A 24,680-nucleotide genomic window follows, 5' to 3' on the forward strand; every position below is an offset into this window, starting at 1 on the left:
ATGTGTGCTGGGGGAGATGCATCTGGACAGGGGATGCAATTCCTCTCCCCTTTCCCCTTTTCCCTTTCCTTTCCCCTTTTCATCTGCACAGCAGATGAACCAGCTGCAGGCCCTCCAGAGGTATGTGGGAAGGCATCAGCTGGCTTTACCTTTTTTACTTGAAAGTACATGTAAACTGAATTGTGGCTGCCGGACAGGAATGTATTAGCCACTGTTCAACAAGCTTTATTTTAAAAATAAATGAATACTTCACGTGTTGGCAGCTGATTTGCAACTCATCATAAAACTGAAGCATATGGTCAAAAAGAACTAAATAACAGAAGGAATTACCTGGCCACTTCTGTATTTTGGGGACTTTTATCTGGGTAGCCTGATGACTTTGTATAAGCACATCTTCTAGAAATGCATCTATTCTTGACTGGAAAATATCAAGAAACAGTAAAACTACCATTTTACTTGGCACCTTCTTTCAATGGCTTCCATCCTGTATGAAAGGATGTTGATTGAGAAGAGAGGAAAAAAAGTGGTGAAAAAATACCTTTCCACACTAAAATAGCCTTCTCTACTCTATTTTCCCCTTTTCACATACTTGTAAGATATCATCAAGTCAACAATCATTCCTTTATTTATAAACTAAATAGATTCACATCTTCAAGTCTTCATTAGCCGTTGAATCATTTCTGTCATCAGCATCCCTCCAGTTTTTCGTTGTTGTATGTTTGGATCTGAACTATGTATTGTTTCCTGCACCTGAGTTTCCACTACTTCATGTGGAGATAATGTTGCCTCCTTAATGCCTGTGTGTTTGTTTCTAAAATCATGGATCTTATTAACTTCTTTTCTCTAACTGTATTTCTTTGGTAGCTTGAGCTGATGAGGCTGTGTAAAATACATATATTGTGATGATGAATGGTAAAATGAAAATTTCTTTTGGGGGTATAAACAATTATTTCAAGAACAAAAGAAATTGTCAACATATCTTGTGTGTCTGTGGAGTTTTTTGCCTCTTTTTTTTTTTCCTTCCCATTGGCCCATGGAAAACAGACTGACATCCTGGATTAACTGTTGGTCCCAGGATCTGGAGAGCTACGTTTAAGAGCAGCCCTGACTGCTTTTATCCACATAAATGACCTAATTACAAAACTTTTCAGTCTGTCTCTTGACAGAACTTTTTAAAGGTGATTTTGGCTCTGATGTAGAGTGAAAAGAATTACAGAGAACTTAGTTTCTTGCCAGAAAGGATTCTTGGTTTCTGGTATATGACCTGGAAGCTCGTATGAATTTTATTTTGTTGTTGACTGCTATAGTCTTTTCAGAGTCGCTGTTTTTAGGATAGTCATCCATTCTGAGCTGTGTGTGTTGTCTTTTTTCATACGTGTATAATTTACCTTTTGGCTGTATTACAAAGCCATTGCTGGAGTGGGTGGGTTTGAGCACTTCAGGTCTGCCTTCCTCTGTTTTCTCTCTTTGTGAGTCTCTCACTTGCAAATGGTCTGAGCTATCATTTATTGACTTCCTGAAAACGAGCAATGGGGATTAGTATCAAGGCTAATCCTGATATTTGTGAAGCCTCACTAGCAGTAACATTTGATTGATGCCCTACTTACTACCTGTGGAGATATGCTAGTTATTCAAATCTTGCTTAGTTTTACTTTATTCCTACTGTGTGGTCCTAATTTTTTGTGCTGTTTCTGTGTGAATTGTTCCTGCTATTTGTCATCTAAATGGCTTGTGTAAGGCTTTCTTATTAATGCTGTAAGTGCAAATAAATCATCAAGAAAATTTGTAATATCAGCAAAATAATGAAGGCAGACTGACCAAAAAAATGGTGTTTGGCAAAGATATAAATGTAACTGAACACAAAAGACTAAATCTTAAATCTGTTATTATCAATTTTAATATAGCTATATATTCTTATGCTTTAGTTAATTATAAATTAAATCAGAACAAGCATTTCTTTTTTTTTTAACCTTTATGTTCATATTGGCTTAAGCATCCTTATTTACTAGGTTCATCTCCTTACCACTTGCAATACTGATGCTTGTTTTCTGTAATTTCAAAGATTCAAAAAATTATCCAAATATTCAGAGAGCCTTTTTTAATCTTTGGTACAAGCCATCCAGGCTTGTGGATCTAAAACTTTGTCCTCAGTAGATCTTTAACATCCCAATAGCTGCTGATGGCTTGGAAAGTTCATCAGATTTGTGGCAGAAATCTCTCCATGCAGAAACTGAAAACTTATTGAACACTTCTGCCTTGCCTGCATTTTTAATGACTAACCATAGGTTGGGCTTCAGTTGTCCCTAATGTTCAGACTAAAGTGTTTCTTCCTTCCTTAGTTCTGTCTATCAAGGGTTTCTTTTCCTTCTGATAAATTTCTCAGTGTCACATTTGTATTGATTCCTATCTGATCCGTTGCCCCCTTTCAACTTGTTAAATACTGCTTTGCTATCTTTGCTTTGCCAATAAACCAGGATGGGCTTTTAGATAAAGCTGTCTTTCTTGATTGAAGGATTGCAATTTCTGGCCATCTCATCTCTTCTTAAAGAGCTTTAAGCTTTCATCTATATTTTCCACCTGAAGTTTTTTTTCTAATTAGGTCTTTTTAAACACCATTTGTGATTGTGGCCATCCCTTTCCTTTGGCTGCAGCAAGTATAGTCAGGTTGTGATCAGTTCACACAGGGCAGTGCTGATTTATAGACCAATGCTTATTTTCTCTGTGCCTCGATATGGTTGGAAATCAAGATGTACTGTAGTGGGTCCACATCATGCCTGCTAGTGAGTTGTAACAGGGTGCGTTGCTGTGCAAAACTGATTGTTGTATGAGCTGGAGACAGCCCAGACATACTGGGTCAGTGGATGTGAGAATAGGATGTGGTGACTGGGAAAGGGAAAGAAAGTACAGTCAGTGTTGGTATCTGTGTGTCTTGGCTACTTCAGTGATGCCTCAGTTCTATTGATATCATGCAGTTTTCTACAGAGACCCGGGATGTAGCATCTGTGCTTGCTGGAAACAGTTAGAGATGGTGGTTCACACCTGGCTGTAGGACCTGTACTGCATGCCCAGCTCTGGGTACCATGGATGGGAAACCTGCAGTGCCAATAGCTGTGTCAGGGCTCAGAGCTCGGGTCCAGCTGGGTGAAGAGCTACAGGTGCATTTGGGGATTACAGCTGGAGCACAGCTTTTCCAAGAGAGGCTCTGAAGCCATAGCCGGTAGTAAGGCCAGGGGACCAGGGGGTGGCACCAGAAGAACAGCAATATGTTGGAGCTGCTAATTGCTGCACACACTGATCCTGTCTATTCGATGCAGTCATGAAAAAAGAAAAACATGTTTAAGGAGGGGAGGAAATTTTTTCCAGTTCTTAAATCAAGATAATTTCCTCAGTAATACTGCCAGCTCTGTCTTGAAGGCATGAGCTGGTAAAGACTAAACTACAGCAAACACAAGTTATCTCCTACTTTTCAGGCAGCATTCAATTTTTTTTTTTTTAATTCCTTTGTATACAATTATGTATTGCTTACAAGGCTTAGATTATGAAGTTATTTTGTATAATTATCACCAAGAGGTCAGTGTCTAATAAAATATTAGACTATTTGTAAAGATTTTACAGTTTTTGTCTTCCTAGGAATTTGAGTGTCTTATAAAGGGTGTGAATCCAGTTAATCCAGTAATGTTTGAGGAGTTAGTATACAGTTTTCACAGCAGCTGAGTGATAGGTTGTGTGGTGTTTTTTCTGTTGTTGTTGTGTTTGGGTTTTTTTGCTTTTTTTTGGTTTTGTTGTTGTTGGTGGTGGTTGGTTGGTTTGATTTGGTGGGGTTTTTTTTGTTTGTTGTTGTTGTTTGTTTTTTTTGTTTCTCCACTGAGCAGAAATTCAGCTGATGGTCTGACGTTCAGATGTGAAGGGGTATCTAAAGACATCTCTTCTGGCTAGTTGCTTTATGTGGATTCAAACATGGGTAGATATTGTACATCAGTGAGTATAGGCTACTGCTAAGTCATGGTTGGAAAGTATCTGCCTGCTCCTTGACCTGACCTCACAAGAAAATGGGGGGAAGTAGAATTTTTCCATGTGAAAAGAAGGCTGTTCCACTGTCTACAGACAAAAGCTTCTTCCAAGTGTCTCCTGAAAGTTCTCCTGCTAAAGATGTGCATTCTGTTTTGTTTCAGTCTTTTTAAGGTATGGAGTTTCTGTGTGTTGAGGGAGAGCATGCTTTCTGAAATGTGAGGCTACTTGCCAAGATCTGGCCTTGCTTGGGCACTACTGTTGGAAAGCATTGTCCAAGTTATCCTGAGTCATCCGCACTGGTCAAAACCTAAAGCTGCTGGGGTCTTTCATCCCCAATGGTACTGATGGTCCAGTTGTATTACTGATTTACTGGCCTTGAAGTTCCCATTGCATGATTGAACACTGAAGTACAATCACAATATGGGGTTTAGTTATAGAAAAACACACCATTCATTTTTGTAGGTGAATAATTTTGCAAATAGTATTTCTGACAATCTTGACAAAAAATCAAGCAACAATATAATGAAATGAAAGTGACATTTAGACATGTGGAAAAGCCACAGAGACTTGAAGAAAGGATTCCCTGCCTGAAATCATGTTGCTTTTTTCTCACTAAGTAATTTGGCCTGAAAAAGATACTACTTCATTATGCAGGTTTTGCTTTCCAGATCATCGTAGCCACAGGCTAATAGAAAACAGTGTAACAGTGAAACAGCTGGCTTTCATCAGGCAGCTAGGGGCATCTGGAAATTCCCGCTTTTCCAAGTTCACTAAGCCTATGTAAGGTTTTGATGTGATGAAAAGAACTGCTAATCCTGCTGCTGCTTAATTTCGAATTGGGAAGACACTCCTTAAATTTGTGCAGTTCCTTAATTCATGCACTAGATGGTGATCAAAAGCAACCTAAGTTGTATGCTCGCTTCTGCTTCCCAAGGTCACAGTTGACAGTGGAAAATGAACACCATAGTCTGACTGGTTTTCCTGACAAGCTTTTAAACTTTTTTTCTCTGTCGATTAATGTATTTAGCAGAATCCTTTAAAGATTAAGGTAGAAATTAAAGGATTTAGTAGCACTGCTAAACTCATATAACCTGTTGGAACTATGATTTTTAAATCAGTTATTTGATGAACACATAGGATGTACTTCTGTCTGTGTGATCACGAAACATTCATTAAATATCCCATAATTTCAAGCTGGGGTTAGTGTTGTTTCCACAATGCAGGAATTGAAATATTCTAGTTCTTAGAATAGTTGCTATAGACTGAAATTCAGTTTCTGAATGTACAAGTTGATTACCAGTGGGTAACACAAGGCAGTAATGGAAAAGAGTGAGCACCACTTTGAAAACATGATGTCCTCTGTGTTCATCTCTAAGTAAGGCAGCAGAAGTCTGTCTTGGGACTAGTCCTCAGAGCCACTCTCGTGTGCACGTCCTTCCTCTAGAAGGTTTAAAACCTGGTGGAACCAACCCTCTTGCTGCTCCAGTGTGGGGGGAGGTCCCACAAGGCGATGGCTATGGCAAAAGATGGCACTGTGGAGTCACCTTCACATATGGAAAGGTGGAGGATATCTGACGGTGTGTGGAGCAATGGCATAGTTTAAATTAGGCTTAAATTGAGAGTCTTCTTTCTTTCTTCCTGAGAAGAACACAGACAATCAATGCTGAGGCCTTATCCCAGAAGCTGGATAAAGAGATTGCCCTTGGGTAATAACCTCAAATTAAATATTTGTAACTCTTTGTGCCTTCTTCGAGGCAGGCAGTGAAGGCACCTGGTTATCTTATTATGTTGTGTTGGTTTTTTTTGTAGTTAAACTTTTACAAACCAATTCTAATTACAAATGTACATTCTGTTCAACAGGAGGCAGCTTACAGTGAATGAATTTGAAAGTGTAATACTGTGCCATGACTAATGGCACTTGTTTAACAGAGCTGCTCTGGAGATTTCACTTTACACAAGAAACCCGTATGCTAGGAAATTCTTCTTAGCTTAAGAATGAGGCTTACACAGTTTGACCACTGTGAGAACTATTCCAGAAGACCTGGACAGGCTGGAGGACTGGGCAGAGAAGAACCTAGTGGAGTTTAACAAGGGCAAGTGTAGGATCCTGCACTTGTGGAGGAATAACCCCAGGCACCATTACAGGTTAGGGGCGGACCTGCTGGAAAGCAGCATTGCAGAGAAGAACTTGGGAGTTCTGATCAACAACAGGTTGACCATGAGTCAACAATGTGTTTTTGTGGCCAAGAAAGCAAATAGTATCCTGGGGTGCATTAAGAAGAGCGTGACCAGCAGCTTGAGGGAGATTCTCCTCCCACTCCACTATGCCCTGATGAGGCCACATCTGGAGTACTGTGTCCAGTTCTAGGCTTCTCAGTTTAAGAAGGACAAGGAACTACTAGAGGGAGTCCAGTGGCAGGCTATGAAGATGATTAGGGGCTTAAAGCACATTTCTTATGAGGAGAGACTGAGAGAGCTGTGTCGCTGTGTCTGTTCAGCCTGGAGAAGAGAAGCCTGAAAGGGGATCTCATCAATGTTTATAAATATCTCAAGGGTGGGTGTCAAGAGGATGGGACCAGACTTTTCAGTGGTGCCCAACTGTCAAGGTTTAAAGCAAGCTGACAGTAAACTGTGGCAGATGCTCTCTGTTACGCCCTCACCCTCCTTCCACCCTCTCCTTTAGAACGGAAGGATGATAAGGAAGATAAGAAGGAAGGAAAAGAGACTTAGACTTCAAGTTGGAAAAGTTTTAAAAGTCTTTACTAATGCTACTAATGAATAGAGAAAATATACAAAACCAATCTTGAATGCCCAATATGGAGTTGGCGTCACTCCAGCAGAGGCGGAACTGGGTGTGCGGAGCTGGCGGCTCCAGCAGGTGCAGGGACCCAGAAATCATGGGCAGGACTTCACAGCAAACTGGAAACTGGATTTCAGGGATGCAGAGCCTGAGGCCTATAGATCGCAGGCAGACAGACAGGGTCCTCTCTAAGTGCCAACCATGGTCAAAGAGAGACAGACCCTCGTGATCACCCTCTTATGTAGGGGTTATGACGATTATGGGATGGAATACTCAGCTGGTCAGTTTTAGTCACCAGTTCCGTCTGCCCCTCCTTCCAAATATGTCCCGTTATCAGTTAACTTTGGTTACCATAGTAATAAATCTAAACATGAGCTTCTTCATCATTCCCTTGGTCCTCTTATCAGTACCAAGCACGGTGTCTGAGAAAAATATCCAGTTACTTAGAAGGCACTTAGCTGAACTTAGCTGAAAGGAAAGATCACTAAAAGAGAACTGGTCTTGTTTTTAACAAAACCAGGGCACCAACGAAAGGATGGTGGGCAACAGGCACAGACTGAAGCATAGGAGGTTCCATCTAACCATGAGGAGAAACTTCTTTACTTTGAGGGTGACAGAGCACTGGAACAGGCTGCCCAAAGACATTGTGGAGTCTCCTTCTCTGGAGACATTCAAAACCCGCCTGGACACATCTGCTCTAGGTGTACCTGGTTTAGCAGGTGGGTTGGACTAGATGATCTCCAGAGGTCCCTTCCAACCCCAACAATTCTGTAATTCTGTGAGAATGGCTTTGGAGGCCTTGCTAGCTGGAAGAAGAAGAAATTATCTCAAATTGGTGTTTCATCAAGTCTTCTGAAAGGATTTTAAGTGTCCAAACTTGGGAACTAGCTTTTGGAGAAGCTAGGTACGTGCTTCTCCTACTGAGAATGTGCTTAACTGTATTGATGAGTCATTCTTTAATGGTGGTTGCTGAAGCATGTTGTGCAGTCATGGCCTGAGCTTGGTGGAAATTCATGAAGTGCTGGAGAAGCTTGCATTCAATTCCATTGGCAAGCCAACTAGGGAGAGCACAGCGGTTTAAGGTATTGCCCTGTGGTACAATTGTGCAGAATCAGTCTCTTTGAGGTTACTTGAGATATGGAGGAGATTGCTTTCCTGATCTTCCTTGTGCACTCGATACTTCATCTGTAGTGTCCACGCTGGTCCTGCTTAATTTTCACACTGCTCTGCGTGTGCGTATGTGCTGGCATCTTCCATGTGAATATCTATGATGGTCGGCTGTTGTCTGGACTCTTGACAGAAAAAGTTTAAACTTTGGGGCTAAAGCTTTCTCTTGTTTGTAGTGTGGTTGAAGGTGGGAAAAGAGATTGCTCTATCACCCAGGTAAATGGAGAAGGAGCTAAACCACTACATCATTGTTGCTGTAATTTAAAAACCTCTACTATTAAAAGTAAAGGAAGCACAAGATGTTAGAGCGTCTGTGTAGGTCTGTACGAGGACACTGTGATGCCCCCATCAGTCCTCAGGCAAAGCAGTTCCCTGGACCTCTGGTTGCACAGTTCAATGGATGGCCTTCCACAGACTGCACCTCCTCTCCACCATCCTAGGTGGACGAAGGGCATGTCTGATAGCTAATACGCTGCTGAAGTGAGTGTTTGAAATGTTAATCTCCAGGGTGGATTGTCAGGGGAGGCCAGCAGGGGGAAGGAAATGGTGAAGAGAGTAAATGAGAGAACTTGAGTTTTAGGACACATTACACTTAAAATTCTGAGGCTGTTCCACTGACGGGTAACATAAAGAATTAGATTTACAATTTGAAGTAAGTTCCATAGTAAAATAATTGGACTGGTGAAGCAATCTAACTCTCACTAAATTGCTTTCCAGGGACCCTATCCTGAATGGGGCTGTACAGCTCCTTCTGATATTTGAGTATCCTCAGGTCTCTTTGACTTGAGTGGGAATTAAACTCATTGAACTCTTCACTAGGCAATTAGTTCCTTATAGGTCTAATTTTTCTGCTGCAAAGTGGTAGCTGCCTTTCCCTTCAGTAAGCAGCCATACCCTGTGATCCTCAAGTTCAAACCTTAGCATGCATGTATCATTTAATGGTTCTTTTGTGAAACATGTACTCAAGCATTGGTGCATATATGCTGTTCCTTACTACATTCTGTGGATAGGATCCTTGAGAGTTTCGTTATACTGACTGCACTTGTAGTGTCTTTATCCCATGAGAAGTTGCCTGGTGGTTCTTGTCAAGTGCAGGAGGCACACCTGGAGCTCCACATTAGATTTTATGGCAAAAGGTGCTATTGAATGTGATTGAAGGTATCACAGTATGCCTCTTAACATTTCTGCTGTAATTCTGAGTGTTCCTGTCCTCATTGTTATTTTCTTTTTTCCCTAGTTTCACAATTTATTTCTAATATTTTGCTTGCAGCAATATGCAAAAAAATAATTCTGATTACACCTTGCATTCTGAAAGGCCATTCATTGCTTTCCTGTGTGTAATTCATACTGATGTTACACTCTGGACTTTGATTGGAATTCTGACTCCATCACTCTTGTAGCTTAAGAAACAAACACTAAATAAAACATGTGGCTTTGTCACAAAGATAAAGCAAAATCAGAGAGGCAAATTAAGTTAGACCCGTAAACACTCCTCCTCTGAATTCAGTTTGTATTCTGAAACAATCATAATTTAGACATGTACCACTAAACAAATATGGGAAAGCTAAGCTGTTAGTGTTGAAAACCTTAGCTGTTTCTGTCTAAGCAAGCTGTATGGGACTTGCCTACTAAAATGTGCCACATAAAAATAAAGCTATTAAGGCAAGGTTGACATCATCATTTTTCTTTGCAGATCAGGTGGTAGTTTCTGGCACTAAATTTTAGAGTTGAAATAAATTAATGCAAAACCCAAGGTTAGACCATTCACCTGTTTTCTGAGTTCAAAGTCAAACCATCACAAAAGGAAGGAAAGCACTGTTCTGAAATACATTAGTGTTATTAGTAATGTATTAAAATGCAGCACATTTAAAAAAATACTTCTGTCAAAATAATTATTTATGTTGAATTCTGTCTTCCAAGGAAGAGAGTACTTAATCCAGCAATGCATTTAAGCTTATGACCGATTTCAAGCATGAGGACACAGGACTACTCACACACTTAAAGTTAGGCACATGATTAATTGTACAAGGTTAATAGCCATGCTGAGATGAGATCAAGCGTTTGGCTATAAGGGCCTGACTCTGCCAGTCATACTTGTGTTCTTTTTCTGCAGTAAGACACCTATGAGATTTCATCCCATTCGGCACAAGAGTGGTGTTGCCAAATGCTACTTATGCCTCAAATCTAAGAGATGAAATCTTAAGCTCCAGGATCAGGCCTTCTCCCTTGTTATTGCATCCCACAGGCTTCTTTGGCAGCTTCACAGGGGTTTGATGGAGAGTGTCCTCTAGGGAGAGCAGCTTGCAGGTGTGGTGGGAGAAGGGCCATTGAGGATGAGTAGTCAGGCTTAGCCTAGTTAACACAAGGAGAGAAACCCTGCTTTAATGTTTCTTGGGGCAGGCAGAGGGAAGGCAGGCAAGGGGTACAAAACTGAGACACTTCAAAAAAATGGTCGTAAGTCACAAAATACAGTTCCTGCCCAAATCTGCTGTATTTCTGAGTGTGACATCAACCCTTTTTTTTTTTTTTTTTCCTATTTTCAGGTTGCTCCTATAATTAAAGAGAGGATGATGAAGAAGGGCAGCATGATGCTTGGATACCAGCCTCACCAAGGCAAAGTCAACTTCTTCCGCCAGGTGGTGATCAGCCCTCATGTTAGTCGAGAGGACATGGACTTCTTGCTAGATGAAATCGAACTGCTTGCTAAGGATTTGTAGGTGTAGCTCCACAGCACCAGGCGCTGCTCACATGTGATATTTATGGAGAAAGAATGGCAGCAGCATTCTGGTGCTATTTTTTGAAAGGTAGTAAAAAGCTTGGCGTATAGTTTGGAAACTGTCATTTTACAGAGTGGTATTGAGAGCTTTGCAGGCAGAAGGCCCCTTTGCAGGAAAGTATATGCTGATGGGGGCTGAAGGTGGCCAGGGGCAGGCCAGTGCTTGCAGCACCACTGCTGCCATTTTGGGATGTGTTTCCTCAAGAAGGCAGCACTTCTCAAAATGGTGTCTAGGTCCCTTGGAGGGCAGCTATTTATGGGGTGCCTGTGCACAGTGTAGCTCAAACTGACCACCTACATATGCAAGCAATATTCCTCTGAAGTTACCATTAGGAGTGAATTTAGCTCCAGTGAGCTTTAAAATGCTACTAAATAGTCTGTCTACTCTGTCAATATTTTAGTTTGGTATGTGTTTAAGGGTAGAGGCCTGGTTGGTAATTACACTGACTGAACATCATGGACTAGTTCCTCAAGGCCCCTAACTAGGTGTGTTGCTCAGGTTTTCTGCCATGAGCACAGTCAACGTGGGGTTGTGGAGTCACCATTCTGGGAGGTTTGCAGGACCTGCCTGCACAAAGCCCCAAGCAACTAAAATTGACCCTGCTTTGAGCAGGTGGAACCAGATGACCTACTAAGTTCCCTTCTAATCTTATTGTGATTCTGTGAAATACAAGGGTTGGGCCCAGTCAGTGTTTGCCAGTGTTAACCCACCCAAAATATTACCACAGAGCTGAGGATACTGGAATAGCGCTTAGGACTTCTTACCTCTTTGTTAACAGGAGTTGCCTGTTATTTCTGAACTGCTGTTCACCTTCCTCAGTTTTTAAAGCAATAAGATTTATTTAGCAACTTTTAGATGCACTTCCAAATGATATCAGAGAAAAAAAAAATATTTATGTGAAAAATATGTGGTTTTTATGTATGGTGACCATATATTAAGAGTATAGCAAAATTATGTATTTGTTATTATCTGTCTGAATTTTCGTACAGATTTGAGATGACTCAATCTTATGTTATCAGTGTATAATTTATATTTTGTTACTGAGATTAAGATGGTGGTGATCAGTGAAAGCTTGCCTGTGAGTTTTGGATATCAACAGTCTGAATATTTTTAGACAACCTGAAACTGCAAAATTAAATTCTAAACTTGATGTTTTTGTTAAGAATTATGGTTTACTTTTGATCTGCTTTTATTCTACAAAATGATACATTTTATAAAGATAGGCATTTATTTCTTGGGCTGAAATTCTTGGAGCAAACTAATGGAAATAACCATGTATTTGACCTTGTAATCAATGCCTACTTGAATGTTTTGATGTTTCTTATTCTGCATTTGAGGTGGCACTGACCAATATGAACCTTTCCCTGTCATGTTTTCTGTCCTGCAGAAAGCTGTCTTTAAAACAACGCTTTCTTGTTTTCATTTCCTACATTGTACTAGGACCCAGCATTTGTGTGACATTCCTACTTCTCATCTCTAAGAGGATGGTATGGAAAGTTGAAGGAAGTCATGGTACTCAAAGAGGTCACATTATCAGAACAGTAGATAGGAGCAAAAGTCACCCTGCACCACTTGACAGGTGCCTTTAATAGTGTCCTGGAAGTGAATATTCTTGTGCTGCTGTCGTAAGCCACTAGAATTTAAGCCAAAACCCATGTTGATATTAATATAAAAATAAATATCACAATATGGGCCCTGAATTCTGCCCTGTAATACTCACAGATAACTTCATCATGGATTGCCTTGTGCTTCTGGCTTTGCCAGCTCTCATTATCATAAATTCAGGGCCCTTAAGACTTCTTCAGCCTCCCAGCCACCCCAGGTGGATTGCAGGTTACACAAGGGGTGCTAGATGGACGGGATGACTTTGCTGTTGCTTCTGCAGTTAGACAGGACTGTCACCCTTTCTGCTTCTCTTTTTTGACCTTGAAGGGAACAACAGAATAGAGTGTCAGGATGTTTTGATAATGGTCCAGATTCTTGGTGAGTACTTGATTTTTGATTCAAGGGGAGCTTTGTCACCTTCCATCAGCTAAGAATTTGGTCTGTGGTGTTTTGTGACACCACTACTGTTGAAGAAGTGTTACTGTCTTGTTTCTGTTCATGTTGTTAGTGCATTTCTCTGTTGCCAGATACTGTGACACTTATGGCGCATGTCAAACTGAAGCAACACAGTTCCTTTCTGTAGCACTAGTGGCTGTAGTATTTTTAAATGAGAGCAAAGTGGAATTTCTTTAACGTTTGCAGAAAATAGGTCTCCGATCTACATGTGCACTGATTTCCTCAAAGGTATAGGTTAACCTTCCAGTGTGATGTGAATACCTTATCTAATCTCCATACATTTTCTATTATTTCTGACCCCTTACCGCATCCCAGGTGTGCAATATGATGGTCTCATTTCAGGAGTAATGTCATTTTCTCATGGTTGCCTATCTAGGAACAGTATGTACAAAATGTTTATTTTGTAGCTCGTGATTTTAATAAAAAGTGGAGGAAATGACACCCTTATCAATACAGTCTGTGTTTGTCATTTGTCAATCTAAAATTGCAGAGATATATATGAAGAAGGTACCTATTAGCACTCCAGACAGAGAAAAAACACACTGCCAGCACAGTGTTAAACTGTGAAACCCAGTTTAACCTTGCTTCAGGATGTGGTTTATCTGTGTGCTGTGCCCATATAATCTTTAATAAACATCTTAGATGAAATTGTGTTAAATTTATCTTACTCTTGCTTACAAATGCCAAAGCTAAATTGTCTTTGCAGAATGGGCCATTTAATTATTAGCTATTCTAGTGAGATGGGATCTGACCATGAGCTACCTCTCCTAGTCACTGACAAGAACCATCTCTGAGGGTGGGAAACCAAGTTCTGGAAGTAGTGGGGTACTGGTAGAAATCAGTGTAGAAGCGGATCCATTGGCTGCTTGTAATTTCTTGTGTTTACTTCTAATCATCTTTTTTCATTAGGAAAGGAAGGAAATATTTAGACAGAAGGGAGGCTGAGGCAGTTTTTGCTCTTAGTGCAAGTTGTGAGAACAAGAAATGTCCTTTCTGAAAAATCTGGTGAAAATGGTAGAGGTGCATTCCCAGAACGCCAGGTAGAAGACTGTAAAAAACCTTTTATGTGCCTGAGGGTTTCCTCATACAACACATCTCACAGCATGAGTTCATGCTCAAATAATTTTCATCTTTAAATCCTTGGGTAGCATGATTCGATATACCAAACTGATATATAATGGTGAGGGACGTAGAGAATAGTTAAGAAATATTGAATGCCAAGTTCTGCTTTCTCCTGTTATGTCACATATGAACTTTATGACAAGGCAAAGGTAAGCTAAAAGTTTCACTTGAGTCGCCCATTTTCAACCATGCCAAATCTGCCCAGCCTCTCTTCCCTGTTGGCTGCTTCTATGGCCTTTCAAGGGGAGAGTGAAGTGTGTGCACCCTGGAAATCAGCTGTAGGTAAGGCCCACTCACATACCTGCCCTCCTTCCTGTGGCATAATTGGTAAATGCTGATAAATTGGTTGAGCTTATAAGCACTGTGTCTAGTGCAGTATCTGCTAAATATTGCTACTGTTACATCTTGAAATAATGCAATTGCACACATTCATTATGCCTTAATTGCACGTGCTAATTGCAGGTTAGATGCCGTCAAAGCAGCACTGCCTGGCAAATGCACTGTGCAAACCATGAGAAACCCTGGTGGAGGGGTTTTCTTTCTTTAAATTGAATCTACTCTCCCACAATTACATGTTTTTGCTTCAGATGTACAATTAGATGTTATTACTCTAATTCTGTAACTACACAATAATCAACCAAAAATGACTTTGAGAGGCAAAACAAAACAAGGAAATTCGCACAGCAAGAGGCACAATAAAGAGAATGTCAAAGGTTTCAAGGCAAGCCCACAGAAGGAAACAATGGTCATGCAAACGATTAACCTCTGCAAAATCTGATGTACGTGAACAGGTCACATGGTTGTGCTGCAGAAGTGGAGCAGCAAAGCAGCACTGATCATGGACACATGAAAGAACTTGCTTATACCCTGACACGGCAGCGATCTACCCCAACTTAGCATGGCCCATCTACTTATCCTAGACAGAATCCCTGTATCACAGAATGTTAGGGATTGGAAGGGACCTCAAAAGATCATCTAGTCCAATCCCCCTGCCGGAGCAGGAACACTTGAAGTTACACAGAAATGTGTCCAGGTGGGTTTTGAATGTCTCCACAGTAGGAGACTCCACAACCCCCCTGGGCAGCCTGTTCCAGTGCTCTGGCACCCTCACTGAGAAGGAATTTCTTCTCATATTTAAGTGGAACCTCTTGTGTTCCAGTTTGAACCCATTACCCCTTGTCCTACTGTTGGTTGTCACTGAGAAGAGCCTGGCTCCATCCTCGTGACATTCACCGCTTATATATTTGTAAACATTAATAAAGTCACCCCTCAGTCTCCTCCAAGCTCAAGAGACCCAGCTCCCTCAGCCTTTCCTCATAAGGGAGATGCTCCACTCCCTTCAGCATCTTTGTTGCCCTGCACTGGACTCTCTCCAGCAGTTCCTTGTCCTTCTTGAACTGAGGGGCCCAGAACTGGACACAATATTCCAGGTGTGGTCTCACCAGGGCAGAGTAGAGGGGAAGGAGAACCTCTCTCGACATACTAACCACCCAACTTGTAATACACCCCAGGATGCCATTGGCTTTCCTGGCCACAAGGGCACAGTGCTGGCTCATGGTCATTCTGCTGTCCACCAGGACCCCCAGGTCCCTTTCCCCTATGCTGCTCTCTAATAGGTCATTCCCCAACTTATACTGGGACCTGGGGTTGTTCCTGCCCAGATGCAAGACTACACTTGCCCTTGTTATATTTCATTAAATTTTTCCCTGCCCAACTCTCCAGCCTGTCCAGTTCTTGCTGGGTGCAGCACAGCCTTCTGGCCTGTCAGCCACTCCTCCCAGCTTAGTGTCATCAGCAAACTTGCTGATAGCACACTCTATTCCCTCATTCAAATCATTGATGAATATATTGAATAATACTGGCCCCAGGAGACGAGGCCTTTCAGAATGCAGGACACTTTGTCATAGGATAAGGATGCTTATATACGTCAGGGTCTAGTTTGTTTTAAAGCAGTCTCAAAAATAAAAGTGATACTGAAAGGGTGGTCTTGATAAAGTCCAACAGAGATAACCATTTTAAGCATTAGTAGTTCATGTAGAATTGAAGTACAATTGATCACATTTTAAACATTTCTTTTTTGAAGGAGTCACTACGAGGAGACAGGAGTGAGTGAAAAATGGGACATAGTGTGATATTGGATTGAAGAAGGAGGAGGGTTTCTTTTCAGTTGTGCAGTTCTTCCTGAAGGGATTTGTTTTCTGCTTATTTATGCTTTTCTCCATTAAAAAATACCCTCAGTATTTAGTTTGTTGGGTTTCTTTGGAACTGGTTCTGGTCCTGGTACCAGAGTATTCAGCATGAGACAATCATGTAGGAGATATTTGCATAAGACATTAAAAAAGAGCTTCTACCCACTGCCTGATTAAGAGCCCTTTCCCATAATTATTTTTTTAATGAAAACACTACATGCAGCTCACAGTACCTATAATTTAATTTTAATTACTCCTGGAAGACAATTGAAGCAGGTATTTAAAAACATAATTCTTACCATAAAGTATAGCAAAATAGAGTCAAAAGCATGCACAAGTTATTCGTCAGAGCATTTAATATCCTCAAGTTAATAATTTCATGATTGCCAAGATGTGTTGTTCAAGCGAGAAATGTGTTGCTATGATAGTGAGAGGAGTCATTTGCTCTACAGCATTCATACATGCCAATTGCTAATGCATTGGCCACACATACAGAAAAGGAGATCAAAAAAGATGAATATTGTCATTGGACCTGTCTGAGCCTATATCCAAAGCTTATTATTTCATGCATTTGTCCATGAAATAAATTTCCATCTCTTCTAGAAGATAATATGATTGATTTTGCACGAGGGCAAGTGGTGCAAAAATACCGAGCTCCAGCCGAGCCAACCCACGTGGCAACCAAGATTCACAAAGGACTGTCAAAATTCTCATTGGGAAACTGAAAGACAAAAATTTCTTTGTAAAAGTCCATTGTATTTCTGACTAGGATTTTAAAAACTGATACTCCGTATCTTTAGCAGCCATGTGAAGACATGTAAATAAAAGAACAACCACTCTTTAAGCTAGTCTATGAGCACTCTCCACATGTTAGTGTGAAAAGCACATTGTTCATACTGAATGTCTTGCCTATGATGTAACAGGTCAAAGCACTGAAGTCAAACCTACTGACCTCAGCAGCGTTACAGTGGGGTGAAGGGATGGTCTTAACGTGACCCCACGAAGGCCCATGGAGTACACTACATCTCTCCAAGTTTCAGGTCTCTGGCCCTTTGCTGCCCAGGCTCAGGCTCCCCCCCGGCTCCTTACGCAGCCCTGGGGAAGGACGTGCCCTGACTTACAATCCAGTTTTAGGCCAAGATGCTGATGAGGTGAAGGTATTGAGGCTCTACTGCATCACTTGCCCTTGGGAGAGTTTTTCTGAGAATGTTTTACATTGAAAAGCGAACCTTCTTCTGCCAAAATGTTTTCTTCCTAGAGCTAATAAAACCAAATTAGACTGTTCCCCAGATCAGGAATTAATTTTGTCTGGTTGTGTGTCATGTCATGGATATAGTAAACAGTTTATACTTGGGCAAAGGCTGTGTTTAAGTATGACTGATTCCTGTTTGGTTTACTGTGATTAACCTAAACAATTTATAAATGGATGAAGCAAGTTAATTTAAATTCTTTCTCCAGTTTCCTATGGCTTTGTTAAGATTGGGTTCTTAAAGCAACCATTCCAGAAATTATTTCATGACAAGCAAATTAATGTTAACATTCCTATACATTCCCGCCCGCCCCCATTTAATAAGGCTTACACATGCTTTAGAAACGTACTCAGGCTATACAACCTGCTGCTTAACGGGAGATGCTATTAATGCCTTGAAACACGGGAGCATTTCGCTATGCCATTCAAAGCATTACAAGAAAGTGCAGTGCAGTGCAGTGCAGTGCAGTGCAATGTAATGCAGTGCAGTGCAATATAATGCAGTGCAATGCAATGATTGGAGATCCAGAGCAGCTCAGAGACCGAATCCTGGGATCCTGGGAGCCCAGGAGCAGAGCCTTGGGGCAGTGGGGCGTGGTCACACGGAGGGGCTGAGCCTCGGCATGGCAGGGGCGTGGTCACTGGGCAGGGGCGGAGCCTCGGCATGCTGGGGCGTGGTCACAGGCTGGGGGCGGAGGCTCAAGGAGCTGGTGGAGTGGTCACATGATCTCAGGGCACTGGGGGCATGCTCACATAGCTGGGGTGGAGCCTCGGGCCTTTGGGAGCGTGGTCACAAGGCCGGGAGTGGGTGTGGCAGGCGCAAAGCCACAGGGTAGTCACAGCAGCACTGGCCCTGGCGACCGGGCACAGCTTGATGGCATGGGCAGGGCCCACAGGGCATGCAGGCTCATGGGGAAACCATAGAGTGGAACCAAAGGTTTGTTTTGGATGGCATGTAGGAAGAGTTAGTTTCTCATACAAAATAAATTATTGTTTTTTTCAGGTGCAGCACTAGGGCTTTGGATGCTCGAGGTGAGCACTTGGATTTTTTCTTTTTTTCTTTTTTTTTTTTTTTTCACTCCCCTCGAGCATTACGTATTTCAGGTATTACAACTATTACACAACACAGAAAATCTAACTCATCTTTCTCACAGCATTTCTTACATCACATTACAGAGGATAAAACGCTCCTACCACAACCCTGTCCCTCTTATGGGCCATTTACTCTAATTTCTCCCAGGCCAACGGCAACCACCTTCCTGGGACCTTTCCCAAAACAGGCCTCCTAACAGGAACCCACTGTGGCCACAATCCGGAACATGTGTCACCAGAAAGGCTGTTTGGGCGAGCCTCAACAATAACCCTGCCTCTGAAACCACCATCTCAAACTGACCTCTAATAACCTTTTGACTCATTGTGCTCCAGGGACACGACAAGCATCTCCGGTGCCATCGCGGGGTCTGGAATGCTGGTCCTGATTGGCGTAGCGCCAATCGGCTGCTGGTTTTCTTGTCTCAGCAGCCAAAAGGGTGCATGGTTCTTTGTGGGAAACTGCAGCGGGTCTGTGGAATCCTTGTCAGAAAATATGGGTCTAGAGATCAGCCTTGAAGATATTAAGATTTACCCTTGAGAAGGATGGGAGTAAAGGAGTATCCGGAGATATGGAGATGTACCCGTGAGAGAGGAGAGATGTACCTGTGAGAGAGAAGGGGCTAGAAGAATAACATGGATGATAGCAAGTTTAACCAATGAGATGTTAGTGCTGTAACTTGTAACCAATAGTGAAAAGACACATGAACTGGCAGAATTGTCTAAAAATGCACTTGTAGCAATAAATGACATCTATTACTTTCATCTTCAAAGAATTTGGTCCATGTCGCTTGTCCATCTCAACCGCGACATGTGGTGACCCCGACGTGATCCTGCCTGAAGAGGATCTCGCCTAACAAGGTGACAGCGGAAAGCTGTGAACAGCCGAAGAGCTGTGGAGACGGAGCCCGGTACAGCTGATAAGAGCAGCCAAGGAGAGCTGCCGAAGATCCGGATCGATTGAAGAGACACCTCGCTAAGGAGGAGGTGAGCTACCGGGAACAGGGAGGGTAACTTATCTAAAGAAGAGGGTACTATATTATCTACATGGAAGCTGCTTCTGAAGAAGCAGGGTGTTAGCCTTCTGGAACTGACTTTAAGAAAAATGTTACTATGGGGCAAAGCACAAGGTTTAGAGGTTAATCCTGTGACAGCATTTAGTGTGTCACAATGGATGGACTTGGGAGATAAATTGTTTGATAGTGCTACCCAAGGGTCCAAGGAAGCAACTGAACTGTTAACAACGTGGTGCTTATTATTAGATACTCTGAAAGAGTTAAAACAGCAACAGGCAGAGGCGGCCGAGGGGGATGGTCTTCTTGGCTCTTCTGGGCCAGATTCGGAGGAAAAAGCAAGATTAAGTACTACCCCGACCCTCCCTGTTGCTAAAGAGCCGTTAAAACCGCCCAAGTCCGTATTGTCTGATACGGATAAAGATCCGCGGCACTTAATTGAAAAGTTAAAAGGAATAAAGGAGGAGCGTACGTATGTGTGGCCCCGAGATCAGGAAAAAATTGTGAAAGAGTCGTATACATATGTGTGGCCCCGAGATCAGTTAAAAGCTATGAAAGACTCACATGAAAAAACAGCGTTATGGTCTCGGGAGGGGCCCTCAGAGAACCAGTCGGAGCACCAGTCGGAGCAGTGCGTTCGGCCGACCGCTCCGCTGTCATCAATTATGGCTCAAACCTCTCCTCTACCATCAGCAACCGCGGTTCCGCCGTCTGCATCACCGCCATTAATCACAGTTCAACCCTCTGCCCCGCCGCTATCAGTCGCGGAAGGAAAAAATGGACATTTTTTTCCTATCCCCCCTTGCCTGGAGATTTAGGTGGGGAGGACCCCCCACCGTGGTGAGCCAGACTGAGCCAAATAACGTAATTTCTACAGATTTGGGTCCCCCCAACCTGCCCCCGCCTCCCTCCCACGCTGCTCCTGAGGGTGGGGGTAGAGTTTCAGAGCATAAACCGAACTTACCAAAAAGCTGGGATTTACCCCCAGTTTCGATTACAGTTAAACCACGGGACCCTGTGCGTTTCTGGAAGAGACACTATACAGGCATGATAACTTTCTGAAATCCTGAGGCAGTCAACAGACCTCGCATATCAAGCTATGATAAAGGTGCCTTAAACCAACAATGCAGCCAAATCATTTGCAACTATTAATCAGGGTCCCAGTGAGAATTACATGCAATTTATTGACCATCTCCAAGAGGCCATCAATGAGCAAGTTGAAAACTTAGAAGCTAAGGAAGCATTGGTGTTGAAATTAGCAGTAGAGAATGCTAATGTTTGCTATCTGCGAGTTTTACAGTACATATTATGTGTTTCTGTGTATTGCCTCTCTGAAAATCAAGCAGCTTCTTAGGAATGTGAGTAAATTGTTTTACTAGTTGTTTTTAAGTGCGCCGTAAAACTCTCTCCCCATTTTTCCCAGTCGTGCTGCAAGCAGCCTGTGTTTTATACCCCTCCCTCCCCCTTCTCAAGATTTTTACTTGCAAGATGGGGTCAGGAATAATTGTTTTCAGTTGTGTTCCTAAAAATCACTATTGGGAGGTGTTTTAAAACTTAGGAAAGCACTCAGAATTATAAGGAAGGAAGATCTTGTTAAATATTGAAATCAGTGTTCGGTGCTGTTTACGTTAAATGATTGGTAAAAGTGTCTGGAGAATAGAATTTTGTTGCAATTAATGTTGTTTTTAAGGTGAGAAGAGCAGGACAACATAAATCTCTACAAGAGATCATTAGATCATTACAGACAGTTTTACAGCTGGAAGAATTTGAACGTCAACAAGCTGAGAGAGAGTTAACTGATAACACACAGGTCACAGTAAACTTGCTGAAGTCTGCAAGATGCTTTCCTCATTAACCTGTTTTCTTTGTGGGTATCGGTTTAAGCATGTTGCAATTTTGGTAGGTCTTTGTTATATGGTATGATAAGTTCACAGTCTGTTAAATCATGAGAATTCATTGGCTCATTTTTGTGATAATACAGAAGATCATGAGTAATTTAGTTCTTTACTGCGTGAATGTGATGTTAATTTTGTGTGTAGTAGCTGTTATTTTTTTTTTTTTCTCTAGCATGCTAGCTTTATTCCAGCATTCAGACTTGCGCAACTCTGTGACAGGCCGTGTCTCATCTCAGTGTGCTGGATTTGTTTTTTCCGTATGCACATCATGTAAAGAATCCTGGTTTTGGAATGGCAGCTGTAGCGCACCAGATGAGACACTAAAACAAAAACAAAACAAAACACAAAAAGGCCTTGCTCAGTCCGGGTCGGCGGGTGCGGATGGGTTTCAGCACGCAACTGACTTTTTTTGTCAGGGAGACCCAGAGGTACCTCCACCTGGCTGAGCAGTGAGCGGCCCAAAGGTGCAATATAAAAAATTGAGATATTGTCTTAAATTGGTGTAACTGTGATCCATCTGCATATTTGAACTTGGTATATGGTTTTCATATCTGAGCTCAGTATTTTAGTTTGCATATTCATATTTGGTACCAAAAGAATCTTGTTTGGGGAGATAATTACAAAATGGGAACCGGTTCCACTGCAAAAATTCCACCTTGCCTCCCCTTAGGATGCATCCTTACACATTAGAGTAATGGCTTATATTGTTAGAAAAGCATTTAAATTGTTAAAATGCTATGATAGCTGTGAATTTGGAAGAGGTTGTATTTAAAAGTTGCTAGAATATTAACTGATTTAGATTTAGGAAAACAGAATAATGGATTTATGTTTATTATACTGGTTTATACTGTTTTTTGACATCTCTAAATTGTAACAGGTAAATGGAGCTAAGGAATGTAACTATTGCTGAGCTACTTGAAATTGCATATAAAGTGTAGCTGGAATGAAATGGGAAAACAAAACAGCAAAATATTCCAGGCCTATGTGCAGCTCATTGTAACTGAGGAGTTTACCAGAGCCTCCCACCTCGTACCAGCTGCGTGACCTTGAGTATATCTGAACTGCAGGAAGAAGAGAACAAAAAAAAATGGAGAAACCTGTTTTCCTGCTGCTAAGCGGAGAAAGGGGGGCTTTACTCCCCCCGCTCTGTCCTTTTTTTTCCCTGAAGTATTGTCATCCATTTTTGTTGTGGCACTGTGTTGTTTTTCAGCTTTGAATCAGGGTTTGTTGGTGTTGTTTATTTTTGCTTCTGTCTTGTTTCCTAGGTTTTGGCACATCTAGGGAAAAGAGCTCATAATTTTACCTCCTTGCTGAAGTCAGTCTTTTCACACCGGTCAGCTTTGGGGGGTCACAGTGTTCAGTGCTTCTCTGGGTCAGACTGGTACTGATTTGAGTGTGGAGTGGAGCCAGATTGGTTTGATGTGGAGTTCAACCTGATGTGTTTTCATGCTGGGCTGGACGTCTTGCCATCTCAGATGGGGGCGAGAGGGAAGTTTTATTCCCCCCTCGCACCCCTCCCCCAAGCGATGTTACTGGTAGAGAGCTGAAATACTGCATGAAGGAGTCCGAGGGTGAAATTTAAAGGCATCACCAGTGGATGCATAGTTCTAATGAAACTGGAAAATTAAACCAAAAATTTGTTAATAGACTTATTCAGTGGTAATCAGTTGTAAGTGACTTCTTAGTAAATTCACCATGCTAGTTTTTGAGGTCATGAGAGAGAACGAAAGAAAGGCCATTTTTTGAGACCAATGGAATGCCAAATTTGGAACAAAGTTTAAATACATGAATTCTTATAGTTGTTAGAAACTCCTATACCTCTCTTAGGTTAAGATTTGTTGAGTAAATTGTAAGCTCAAATAACGTTTTCTGAGAATTCTGTTTATTTGCAGGGCCTACAAGAAGCTGCTTGGATGGTACAGATCTGCTTGCTGCAAGTGAGAAATCTCCAAGGAAATTTCAGATGCTGTATTTCCACTAGTATTAACAGCCAATGTTTTGATAAAGCAAATACTACACTGATTGATCTGAAACAGGACTTCGATCTGGTAAGGGAAAACAATATCCAATAAATATGACAGCCAAAATGGAGTTGGAAACTTTGAGGAATAAATTTATGACAACGTTACAGGCTGACTGCGTTCGATTGGACTTGCAGATTTGTCTATTTATGGCTACAACATAGAAACAACCTGTGGCTATTGTGGGACAGTATGATGAGATTGCTAGCAAACTGATATACTGACTGTTATATACCAATTGTCACTCTACTCAAGAAAATGCAGGGAATTAATTTAAGTTTCAATAGGCCATGATCCTTTTGTCATATATGTACCATTTGTGAAATTTAATTTTGATTTTTTTATTTGTAATCTATGTCTCTATAAATTGCACTAGCTGGTTTTCTTAACACCACAGCTTTTGGCATGCATAAATGTAAAACGTAAATTGCTGCAGAACCTGCAAGTGTTTAACATCAGGCCATAGGCCATACTTGTATTTGGTCTGATCCTACATACTTGCAAAGTTTTTATTGATGGTTCTGGGAAGTCTCATAAAGCTGTAGTGGTTTGGTGTGAAGATAACAATTGGCATCATTCTGAAAAAAATTTTTGAAGGTTCAACCCAATTAGCAGAACTTGGCACAGCTTTAAATTACTTAGAGCTTTTTAAGGAGGAACCTCTAAATTTGATTTGTGATTCTGAGTACGTAGTCAAGGTTCAAGGCACATATCTGCTTTTGAACTGTGTTTTTTTGTTTTGGTTTTGTTCTTTTTTAAAACAAAAAGGGGGGAGAAGTAGGGAAAACACCACAAAACCAATTGTCAAAAGCACTGTATGTGATTAAATACTTTGCAAGTATGACCCAAAATCATGCTAAATCAGAAAGAACCTACATTAGTTATGGTCAAATCACTAGTCAATGGAAAAGGCCACATCAATTGATAACCTGGGGGAGAGGTTCTGCTTGTGTCTTTACAGATCAAGGGCTGCAATGGTTGCTGGCGCGAAACGTGAAACCTGTGTTATTGTCCTGACAACGATTGTTGCAGCTGCTGTGTTTTGGATGCCCGCACAGACAAAGACTAACATGTGGAATACTTTAGCCAACATGACTGACCAGGATTCCATATGCCTAGCTATGGTATCTCCGGAAAACCCGTTCCACGCTTGCTTGGTTGGCATCCTCCTTGATGACTACAGCAGCATCACACAATTGTTTCAAAATAATGGTCGATGCAGAGGCATTGCAACAAACTGTAATAATACTAACATAGCACTTTGGATTAACTGTCTCCCGGAAATA

General features: G+C 41.6%; 1 protein-coding gene across 1 annotated transcript in view; it reads left to right on the plus strand.

Moving 5' to 3' along the window:
- Positions 1-10,720, plus strand: part of GADL1 (glutamate decarboxylase like 1) — a 61,648-nt gene extending 50,928 nt beyond the window's left edge. Inside the window, exon 14 of the mRNA XM_080340065.1 lies at positions 10,522-10,720. Coding sequence (XP_080196191.1) covers positions 10,522-10,695 — 174 coding nt within the window. The 3' untranslated portion in view covers positions 10,696-10,720. The remainder of the gene's footprint in view (positions 1-10,521) is intronic.
- The last annotated feature ends 13,960 nt before the right edge of the window (positions 10,721-24,680 follow it).

This window comes from Nesoenas mayeri, assembly GCF_963082525.1.
Source record: "Nesoenas mayeri genome assembly, chromosome: 2".
Classification (NCBI taxonomy): domain Eukaryota; kingdom Metazoa; phylum Chordata; class Aves; order Columbiformes; family Columbidae; genus Nesoenas; species Nesoenas mayeri.